This window comes from Schistocerca americana, chromosome 6 (genome assembly GCF_021461395.2).
Source record: "Schistocerca americana isolate TAMUIC-IGC-003095 chromosome 6, iqSchAmer2.1, whole genome shotgun sequence".
Classification (NCBI taxonomy): domain Eukaryota; kingdom Metazoa; phylum Arthropoda; class Insecta; order Orthoptera; family Acrididae; genus Schistocerca; species Schistocerca americana.
Genome location: NC_060124.1, coordinates 536882721 through 536894769, shown reverse-complemented (window position 1 = coordinate 536894769; position 12049 = coordinate 536882721). Strand labels below are relative to the sequence as shown.

Genomic DNA, 12049 nt, shown 5'->3' with positions numbered 1-12049 from the left:
CTTTTCCATCTCCGCTATCCATTGAGGTCACTTCTTCCGAATCCTGAGTTTGTCAGTAGTTACAATGTACGGAACCAAGGATTGTCTGCAATTTATGTAGAAACCAATCTGCATTTTTAATAGTCGAGGATCATAAAACGAAGACGCTACTTGAAAAAAGGGGTGAAACAGGGCTGTAGCCTATCCCTGATCTTATTCAATGTACAATGGGCAAGCAGTAAAGGAAACTAAGAAGGAATTTGGAAACGGAGGAGGAGATTAGTGTTTAACGTCCCGTCGACAACGAGGTCATTAGAGACGGAGCGCAAGCTCGGGTGAGGGAAGGATGGGGAATGAAATCGGCCGTGCCCTTTCAAAGGAACCATCCCGGCATTTGCCTGAAGCGATTTAGGGAAATCACGGAAAACCTAAATCAGGATGGCCGGAGACGGGATTGAACCGTCGTCCTCCCGAATGCGAGTCCAGTGTGCTAACCACTGCGCCACCTCACTCGGTAATTTGGAAACGGAACTGCACAGTCTGGGAAGAAGAAAGGAAAGCTATAAGGTTTGTCAGCGACTTTTTAATTCTGTCAGAGACGGCAAACGACTTGAAAGATCAGCTGAACGGTATGTATAACGACTTGGAAACATGCTGTAAGATTAGGACAAATCAAAGTAACACAATAATAATTGAATGTTGTCGAATTAAGTCAGGTGATACCGAGGGAACAAGATTAAAACATAACTTGTAATTTCAGCAGTAGAGAAGATATAAAACAGAGACTGGCCACAGGCTGGATAGATATGGTGAAAAAGAGGAAAATGCTAACAGCGAATAATGAATCAAGTATGACGAAGTGTTTTGTGAAAGTATTTGTGTGGGATGAAGATTTGTACTTACGGCGAAACATGGAAGAAATACAATACGAACATTAACGAAAGGGAAATATAGTTCTAAAGAGGAATACTGAACATTAGATGGCCGTAAAACACAAGTAGTGAAGAGGTACAGAACCGAAACAGGGAAAAAGAGCGAAGGGGCGACCGTATTTCGGGACACATCCAAAATCATCAAGAATTTGATAATAGGGGCGTGAAGTAGTGGGGGGTGGGGGGAAGGGGAGAGAGTGCCTTGAATACAGTGAGCATGTTGAAATGCATGTATACTGCAGTAGTTATGCAGATATGCAGGAGTTCCACAGGCTGCAGACTGACGTGAAGAGCTGCTTCAAACCAGTCTTCGGTCTGAAGACCGCAACAATGTCAACACCTTCCTTACAGTTAATGGTATCTTTTCCAACGGTATCAATGAACGAAATGCGAGGCACAAATTACTGATACTTCCTACTGAATGAGATATTCGAGATGTGCCAGCTGCGAGACTCTTTGTTCCTAACGGCTACCATGTTTCTGATTGCACTGCCTAGAGTTACACATAAGGACCAGCCCACGAAATTTGAGTTCTCTTTTTACTGTAGACTACGCAAAAGCCAATAGTGAGTTGATGGAGGTAGGTATAATGGAATACAAGGTGCTGCTTCTCCATTTTCTTTGTAGAAAGCAAAAAATTGGTGTTTTTCTCCAACTTGTTCTGGAAAAATAGAGTGGTATCTACGCTGCGCGTAACCAGCTTACTCAGGGACTTTCTTATCTATACTGCGCCTAGAATCTAAGTTGCACGTAAGTACTGAGATGTACATGCATCATTCACGGCAAGCCAGATGGCAGTAGTTAGATATTCTTATTACACTCCACTCGTGTATCTTGTTTTTTTACAAACTACGCGACGGGTCGCAGGTGCCATCGGTAGCATACAGTTGCCATATTATTTAATTAGGTAGAAGTATGTTCTTTATTTTTTTAAGAATTGCATGGGTAGCTGGAAGGTCAAGTAGAGGACTGGTGAAACACAAGAACAAAGTTACAGAGCAGTTAAAGAAGATGATTAAACAGTTCTCTAACTCATACAATGTAGGCTTTCACAGTCGGTGTTGTCTTCAGTTGAAAGTTCCGGTCTTAGAGGCCGTGGTCGATGTATAAAATTTCCACGTAACGTTTCGTCTCCATCTGCTGGAGACATCTTCTGAAGTCGTCCGGCTCCTGCCACTGAGGCTCCAGGTATTCTCGCATTTATAGAGCGCATAGTAAAAAGCCAGCTAAGTGGTACCGCTATGTTGATGACACATTTGTAGTGTGGACTCATGGTGAAGAAGAGATGGATGTCTTCTTGCTGCATCTGAACAGTATTAACCCGAAGATACAGTTTACGATGGAGAAAGAGAGCAACGGTCGACTCAATTTCCTGTGTGTGTCGGTAATTAAACGGGTGGATGGGACGCTGGGCCACAAGATATATAGAAAGAACACTCACACGGATCGATACCTCCACAAGGAATCAAACCATCATCCTAGGCAAAGAAGAGGTGTCATGAAAACCTTGGTGGACAGAGCCAACAAAATCTGCGAGCCGGCTTACTTGCAAGATGAATTAAATCATTTACGGTCAGCCTTCATGAAAAACGAATATACCAGCAAGGAAATTGATCGAGCCCGCCACCAAAGAAGAAAAGAAGCCAGAAGTCAAGAGCAACAACGGTCACCTATTGGAAAAGTTTTCCTACCGTTCATTAATAAAGTCAAGGAACGTATCGGGAAAGTTCTGGCCATTTATGGGATCGAAACAATCTTCAGACCTACAAAGAAGATTAAGGAATATTTAAGAACTGCAAACGACGCCCGACACCCCCTAGCAACACCTGGGGTATACAAAAATCCATGCAGTTGTGGACAAGTATATATTGGAACAACGAAAAGAAGTGTAAACACCCGCTTAGCCGATCATAAAAGAAACTGTCGCTTAGGACACATCGAAAAATCGGGCGTAGCTGAGCGTGTTTTTCGAGATGGAAACCACGAAATTAAATTTAATGAGACAAGCGTTCTAGCACGAACATCCCGTTATCATGCGCGCATGTATAGAGAAGCAATAGAGATTCACAAACATCATAATAATTTTAATAGAAAAGAGGAAGTTTTTAAATTGGACAAAATTTGGATGTCGACGTTGTGCCAGCAAAATGACAATCGATTACTCTTAATCGAGAAGGATGACTCCTTCCAAAGATAGGCATACCGTCGGCATCACGTGACGAATAGTGGTGGCCTCTATGCGCCCTATAAACGCGAGAGTACCTGGAGCCTCAGTGGCAGTAGCCGGACGACCTCAGAAGATGTTTCCCGCCGATGGAGACGAAACGTTAGGTGGAAATTTTATACATCGACTACGGCCTCTCAGCCCGGAAGTTTCAACTGAACAGTTCTCTATCTCATCATTCAAATTTTACTGGTTATAGCTTACAACTAAGAGGTTAAGGAGACAAGGTTTCTGATTCCGAGAAATATATTTGATATAAATATTTCATATCTAATTTTATTGCGTCTGCACTAGACAGATTTATTTTCACGCTGGTCAGTTACCGGTACAGAAAACATGGACACTCGGTCAAGAACATGGATGGTCCAGTCGTCGAACACAAGAAAGTACATACTTCGGGAACACTATCCACATCGAGTCTATCAAGTAACCACATATTAGTCTTAAGCAACTACACAGTCCATCCGAAATCGACAGGGGTTCAGAGTGTAAAAGTTTGTGCCTCATGTCGAAGCACCATGCTGACGTTGACCTCGGTATGCAGCGTAGAGTGGGGAGTGGGCGAGCCTTACATTTAGGCCCAATTTGTAGTCGTGATGTGAGGTACACAGGTAGATTCCAACGAGCTGTCTGAAGCGGATTAGGCTGTAATGCACTCATAGTACGCCTAGGGTGTACAGTGCTACGATCACGCACATTCTAGACCGTCTTTCGTATTAAGTTGGCTAACTTACGTTTCTCCTCTTTCATAAGGAAATGAGCGTAGTGGAGGCAGTGGCGAAATTGGGAGAGCAAATCAAGAAGGAGAAAATTCGTCCATCCTGAGTGAGTTGCTTCTGACACGCAACAAGGCGACTACAGTAGGCCTCTCTTTTCAAATTCTGGCAGCATTTGTTTTATAGCCTGCGTATACTGAGCGCTCGCGAAGGTGTTTCTGTTGGCAGCACTGTCACTTTCGTTCAGAGACGCTTCCACATCGAATCTAGTTTCGTCTTGAGTGCGCACGATTGGCAGCACTGCTACTGCCGAAAAAACGGCGTACAGTGCATGCGCCTCGAAATCCTCCAGTAGCTCCTCAAAGGACATCTGTTTGTCCGTACTGATACCAATATCGTCCATCACCTCGATTAAACGGCTGTGGTACTCTTTCAGAAGATCTGTTAAATGATTGGCGTACACTTCTTCCGTAAGGCTTGTGTGAGTAAAATATTGCAAGTCAATCGAAGGTGAAATGTAGGAAGACAACTGGAAATCGAGAAGGACCACGTCTTGGACGACTCCTGCAGCGTATCTGAACATGATGTTGTTGACCCATGTATCTGCGTGGGTTAGCACACGAAACTTTCCCTTCCGCTGTGTCAAGTCAGCTAGCCGTGGAAATATGCTTTCTGCGAGAGTTCGTATCCTCGGCGCATACTCTGAGAACGATCCGTCTAACGTGTCCAACTGATCCGCAAGTAACCTGCAACCCTGTTTCAAGAAGGTCTCCAGTTGCTGCGCCGTAGGTCCGTGGAACGACTTGAAGACCAGGTAGTTGTCCAGAGCCGACGGGTCCTGCTCGAACAGCTTGACGGAGGCCGCGTGGAACTCTGCCAGTTTCCTGACCACGAGTTTGGAGTGCGCCAAATCGAGTCCGCTGCACCTCTTCGCCAGCGAGAACCCTCTGGCCTTCAAGTCCTCGAGAACCAGATAGCTGACCGGCTGCCTCCCAGAGGCGAAACACTTGGCAGACAGCTGCGTGCATTTACCGGGTGCCGCCTTCTCCAGGATTTGTGACATCGCGGGAATGGTATCGCAGAACATGCGAGTCTCTTTCTCGAAGGCTTGCATCTCCTGCGCCATCTTCTGCATCGCCTCTCGCGTCGGGAGGCACTTGATGATCAGTGACAGGGAGCTGCCATGGGGACTGGCGTCGCACTCCAGCTTGACAGTCATGCGGTAGACGTCGCTGAGGTAGTTGTCGCCCGTAGCCGTCGCCCTGTGCACAGCCACCGAGGTGACCTTCAAGTCTCTGGACGCGTCGCTCTCCTTCAGCGAAGTCTCCGCGAACTGCTTGTCCAGCCACGCAGGCAGCACGGTGGTGGCTTCCGCGGTCATCACCTGCAATGCAACAGAAATGAAAGGGACGGTCTAGTGACAGTTGAGGCGAATTGTCTTGAATCGTAAATAAATCCCAATTGTGTAGGTAATAAATTATGCAGAATCATAATACGAGAGCACACTCATAACAGCGAGAATTAATATAAACTTTCGTCTTTTCTTAAATTTCGAGTCCCCACGAGCAGGCAGGGTCTCAGAGACTAAAATCATTCTCGATGTTGGAGCGCGACTTCTCCGTTTGGTCCCCTCCCACAGACCAACCAACCAACCACTCTTCATGCAAAAGTTTTATATGTTTAATAAGACCTTTTGATTACATAAAACTGATAAAACAATTCTGTTTTTTCAAAGTACGTGATATTAGATAACTTAAGATACACAACTAAATTTGACATTTTCAGACGGAAGAATGCGATCTACAAGAACTACATTCACGGAAAAGGTTGTAACACCAAAATATAATTAACGTAGAGTAATGAAGTTGGGGAATGTCTCCTTACAGGTAACATATTTAACTGACTAACATTGCAAACCACTGAAAAGCCGGCCTAAGTGGCCGAGTGGCTCTAGACACTTCAGTCTGGAACAGCGAGACCGCTACGGTCGCAGGTTCGAATCCTGCCTCGGGCATGGATGTGTGTGATGTCCTTATGTTAATTAGGTTTAAGTAGTTCTAAGTTCTAGGGGACTCATGACCTCACATGTTAAGTCCCATAGTGCTCAGAGCCATTTGAACCAAAAATGTAAATTAGTGGTACATTAATAACCGGTGTAATAGCCTGAATGTTGAACGGAAACATGCAGACGGTCATCCATTGTGTCGTACAGACGCTGGACGTCAGTTTTTGGGACGGATCTCCATGCCTGTTGCACTTCATCTGCCAATACTGGCACTGTTAATGCTGATATGTGAATGACGCTGGAGTTGTCTCCTGATGGTGTTCTATATGTGCTCGATTGGAGACAGATCTGATGTTGCAGCAGGCTAAGGGAACGTGTCGACACTCTGTGGAGCATGTTGGGTTACAACAGCGGTATGTGGGCGAGCATTATCCTATTGGAAAACACTACCTGAAATTCTGTTTATGAATGGCAACACAGCAGGTTGAATCTCCAAACTGACGTGGAAGTTTGCAGTCAGGGTGCGTACGATAATGACGAGAATGCTCCTGCTGTCATACGAAATTACACTCCAAACCCTAAATCCGGGTGTAGATCCAGTATACCTGTCACACAGACAGGTTGGTTGCAGTCCCCCAACCGGCCTCTTTCTAACCAACACGGCCTTCACTGGCAGCGAGGCAGAAGCAACTTTTGTCAGAAAATACAACAGACCTCCAACCTGTCCTCCAATAAGCCCTCACTGAACACCACTGAAGTCGCAAATGGCAGTGGTTTTGGGTCAGATCATCTGGTTTGGAGCTGTCATTGAAGTCACTGATTTGTAACAAATGGCTTTTGATGTCGCTGAACAACAGTCATACAATTATTGTTAAATGAATAGCAATAATTGTTAAACGAATCGCCATTTAACCTTATTGTTGTTTATGTAATTACGACCCAGCTTTCGGCCTTTTATGCGCTTTTCAAGTAATTGAGTTTATGTCATTAACGTATATTGCAGGACATCACACACAAACCTGGCCATAAATTAAGAAAAATATTCGCTCTCCACGAAATGCCAGATGAAATGTCATCATCCTGTAAAAAGATCACTAAATATGTTAATAACATAAACTCAATCACAAAAATGGCATTAAATGCCGAAACCTGGGTCATAATTACGTAAACAACAATGCAGTGAAATGGCGGTGTGTTCATTTAAAAATGATTTGTAACAGTTCGTTTTTTCACTGTGGTGCCAACTGCTGCTAAAATTGCTGCTGCTGATGCAGTGCGATGCGCCAGAGGCATACGCCGAACACGATAGTCTTCCCTCTGGGTTGTGCCACGTGGACGTCCGGAGCCAGGTTTTGTTGCGACCGTATCTTCTTATGACCAACGCTACCAGAAATCGTGTACAGTCGCTGCATTCCTGTCAAGTCTTTCTTCTGTATCGCGGAAGGAATATCCCGCTTCTCGTAGCCCTACTACCAGATCTCGTTCAAATTCGGTATTATGCTGACAATGGCGTCAGTGTTGACTAACATCAGGCCGCCACCACCAGTCTCAATGGTAACTAACGTTCACGACCGTTACAGCGTGTATTTGAAGAAAACCTGATTCGCTCCCTCTTTGGAACTACTAGCGCCACTTCCATGCGACTGACGTGAAATCTGAACAGACGTCATCTTTCAGATGTAGAAGCACGGCTACCATCTTTCGATTATGTCGTACATCTCCCTCTTCGTATACATTCATCTATTCACATATGTGTCCTAGAATGAGTTTTGACTCTGCAGAACAGAGTGCTTTTATTTGGACCTGCCTGCTACACTGAAACCGTATACCAGACGGGCAGTCGAACCAAGAACCTCTCTCTGCCTTCCTACCGACTGAGCCATTCGAGGGCAATTGAAGACCCACGCAAACTTCGAGTCCCGGTCTGGCACACAGTTTTCATATGTTACGGTGTTCCAATCAGCGCCCCACTCCACTGGAAAGTGAACACTCGTGTTGGAAACAATCCCCTACTCTCTGGCTATATCCTTTCTTCCAAGAGTCCTAGTCCCTCAAGGTATGCAGGAGATCTGCGTGGTGCTTTGAAGCTAGGAGATGCGCCACTGTCTGAAGTAGGACTCTGAGGGCGGGTAGTGAGTTGTGCTTGGATAGCTTAGGCGGCAGAGCATTTGCATTTGCTCCCCCCCCCCCCCCCCCCCAAAGGGAAAGCTCCTAGGTTTGAGTCTCGGTCCGATACACAGATTTAATCGGCCAGAAAAAAATTACAAATATTTTGATCGCTTTTGGTTGATTTGACAGTTAACCGGTTTCGACTCTAATGTATCATCAAAAACAAAAATTCTGAAAAGAAAAAAAATGCTAGTTTACTATTCAACAAAAATGACTGGACTTGTTACTTTTGACTTGCTCTTCTTAACATTTTTATAACTTCAGATGTAATAATAGCAGTGAGCCATTTCTGCTTTTTCTGGATTTTTAGTTCTGATGGTCGCTCCTTAGAGAAGAAACTTATTAACAGTCAAAAAAATGTTCAAATGTGTGTGAAATCTTATGGGTCTTAACTGCTGAGGTCATCAGTCCCTAAGCTTACACATTACTTAACCTAAATTATCTTAAGGACAAACACACACACCCATGCCCGAGGGAGGACTCGAACCTACGCCGGGACCAGCCGCACAGTCCATGACTGCAGCGCCCAAGACCGCTCGGCTAATCCCGCGCGGCCTAGAGGGAAAGCTCCCAGGTTCGGGCAGAAAAATTGGTTCAAATGGCTCTGAGCACTATGGGACTTAACATCTGAGGTCATCAGTCCCCTAGAACTTATAACTACTTAAACCTAACTAACCTATGGACATCACAAACATCCATGCCCGAGGCAGGATTCGAACCTGCGACCGTAGCGGTCATGCGGTTCCAGACTGTAGCGCCTAGAACCGCACGGCTACTCCGGCCGGCAATCGCGCAGAAAAAAATTACAAATATTTTGATCGCTTTTGGTTGATTTGACAGTTAACCGGTTTCGACTCTAATGAATCGTCATCAAAAACAAAAATTCTGAAAAGAAAAAAAATGCAAGTTTACTATTCAACACAAAATGACTGGACTTGTTACTTTTGACTTGCTCTTCTTAACATTTTTATAACTTCAGATGTAATAATAGCAATGAGCCATTTCTGTCTTTTCTGGATTTTTAGTTCTGATGGTCGCTCATTAGAGAAGAAACTGATTAACAGTCAAATAAACCAAATGCAGTCTCGACAGTTGCGAATAAAAGACTGTAGATGAAGTGTAATCAAAGATAATGCTGTCGCGCTATAATGGTGATGCTGGTGGTGCTTGAAAATGATCATGTTCATCACGGGAGTGAAGTGAGTAGTGTCCACGCAGGGTACGGTGGCCGCCGCGCAGTGACCAGTTCTCGTCCAAACCGCTGGGCGAGTTCACTTGTTTGTTCGGATAGGGAGGCCGACGTTGTTTGTTCGCTTCTGGCCGGTTGGCGATGCTCCGTGCTGACAGAATCGAGGGGCACACCGTGCAATCTTTCTCAAACGATTTTACAGAAAGTATTCAGTAAAAAAAAAAAAAAAAAGTATAACTTACAGCTTCACATCTTAGCTTCATGGTGACGCGTCCATCATTTCGTTAATGATCGTAGCTATTGTGATATTTTCGTTTGAGTAAGGCATTCAGAAACTGGAAAAAGTTTGCAAGGAAAAGTAGGGGTCCCTATGATTTTGCACTGGTGTACATGTTGCTGGATATGACATTTAGCTAACATTTTGAATTTTTCAGCGTCTTTGATTAGTAATCAAAACGCCCACGGTATGGGTTTCGAATCCCTGCCACGGCTTAAATTTTGAATAAATATCTTCCACAATGGCGGCCGAAGACTTCTGTGATAAGAAGTCACCCTCATTCTGCCATAGGTCTTGCGAAAGAGGGCGGAAGAGCGAACAGAAATTTAGGACTTTCCCTTGCCCTTGGGATGGAAAACTGCCCATAAAGGCGGAAGAATCAGCAATGACCTTCGACATGGAACAACTGCATTAAAGACACAATATTTATCCGTAGGACATAGGGCCTGTTATTGGAAAATAAATTTCATGATGATCTCTCCCTTGACGAAAGATTACGGATCTTTCCCCCATTCAGATCTCCGGGAGGGGACTGCCAATGGGGAGGTGACCACGAGAAACAGATGGATTAACCAACGGTAGGATAACGTTCTAGCAGTCGGGACGTGGAATGTCAGAATTTTAAGCGTGGTACGAAATATAGAAAATTTGAAAAGGAAAATGCAAAAGCTCAATATAGATATAGTGGGGGTCAGTGAATTGAAATGGAAAGAAGACAGGGATTTCTGGTCAGATGAGCATAGGGTAATATCAACAGCAACAAAAATGGGGTAACGAGAGTAGCATTCGTTATGAATAGAATGGTAGGGCAGAGATTGAGTTGCTGTGAACAGTTCAGTGATAGGATTTTTCTCATCAGAACTGACAGCGAACCAACAGCGACAAAGGTAGTTAAAGTATACATGCGGACGCCACAGGCCCTAGATGAAGGGACAGAGAAAGTATATGAAAATATTGAAAGGGTAATTTAGTACGTAAAGGGAGATGAAAATCCTGGAAAGAGGTTGTAGGATAAGCAGTAGAAGAAAACTTTATTGGAGAATAAAGGCTCTGTACTAGGAATGAGAGATGACAAAGACTAACTGAGTTCTGCAATAAAGTAAAGCTAGTAATAGCGAATACACTGTTCAAGAACCACAAGAGAAGGAGGTAACTTGCAAAAGGACGGAAGATACGGAAGAGTTCAGTGAAATTACATTACGGTAAGGCAGAGATTCCGAAATCAGATACTAGATTGTAACGTGTACAAAGATTCAGATATAGACTCAAATCACAATTTAGTAATGATGGTAATGATGGAGAGAAGGCTGAAGCTTAAAAGAATAGTCAGGAAGAATCAATGCGCAGAGAAATGGGATACAGAAGTACTAAGGAATGAAGAGATAAGCTTGAAGTTCTCCGAGAAGTAGCAGAAATGAGAATAGTCAGAAACTTAACATCAAGATTGGTGACAGGAAGAGGTGAAGTTAGGGAATTCTGCTACCTAGAGAGCAAGGTAACCTATGACGGACAGAACAGGTAAGACATAAAGGCAGAGTAGCACTGGTAGAAAGGGCATTCCTGGCTGAGAAAATCCTACTGGTAACAAAATTTCTGAGAATAGACGTTTGGATCACAGCGTCATATGGCAGTGAAACAAGGATTGTGGGTAAACCAGAAAAGAAGAGAATCGAAGCACTCCATATGTGGTGTTACAGAAGATGTTGAAAATTACGTGAACTGAATAGGTAATGAATGAGGATTCTCCACATAATGGACGATGAAAGGAATATATAGAAAACTCAGAGAAGAAGAAAGGACAGGATGATAGGATATATGTTAAGACATCACGGAGTAACTTCCATGGTACTAGAGGGAGCTATAGATAGTAAAAACTGTAAAGGAAAACAGTGTTTTTAATACATCCAGCAAATAATTGAGAACGTAAGTTGCAAATGCAGCTCTGAGATGAAGAGATTGGCACAGGAGAGAAACTCGTGGCGTACTGCATCAAACCAATCAGAAGAATGATGACTAAAAAAAAAGTAAAGACTCTACACGTATATTTTTGTACCAAGAATGTACTTTTCATAAGATATTGATGCTATTTGTCCTCTGTTCCTCACGTAATAACCTTCATAAACCACTGTTTCGAAATTCTCTTGCAATTGCGATTGCACGATTACATAAATAAGGTGACATTAAGTAAACTCCGCTGTATATTGGCAAAAGAAGCAAATTTTAAAATGTCAACAAAAGAAATGTAGGCTTTACTCAAAATTCTCCACTAACTGCGCTTCTGTGAAGGTTAAAAATGATTAACAAGTGAGGCGAAAATAAATCACTGATTTTATTGCATTTTCATCGAAGTTGTTTTTAGATACTAACCGAAGAAGAGGTGACAGTAGATGTTTTTTGATGGTCGCCTGGAACTGTGAGCGTGGATAGCCTCCACTTAATATTTGCAAAGAATGTGAGTGTAGGCTTCAGCTTAGAGCGACACTTCTCCAGCACTCGGCATTTCACCTACGCTGCATGCCCGCAACGGCCACCACCACTGCTATCCCCACACTTGACCT

At 43.8% G+C, this 12049-nt stretch overlaps 1 protein-coding gene across 1 annotated transcript; it reads right to left on the bottom strand.

The window, feature by feature from the left end:
- Nucleotides 1-3990: 3990 nt before the first annotated feature.
- On the bottom strand, nucleotides 3991-5232 carry LOC124620274. Its single transcript, XM_047146941.1, has one exon. It carries the CDS (start codon nucleotides 5230-5232, stop codon nucleotides 3991-3993), a length of 1242 nt encoding a protein of 413 aa, XP_047002897.1.
- Nucleotides 5233-12049: the final 6817 nt, after the last annotated feature.

Bases quoted from the DNA above. Each gene is read 5' to 3' on its own strand.
- LOC124620274 (XM_047146941.1), bottom strand. From the start codon at position 5,232: ATGACCGCGGAAGCCACCACCGTGCTGCCTGCGTGGCTGGACAAGCAG.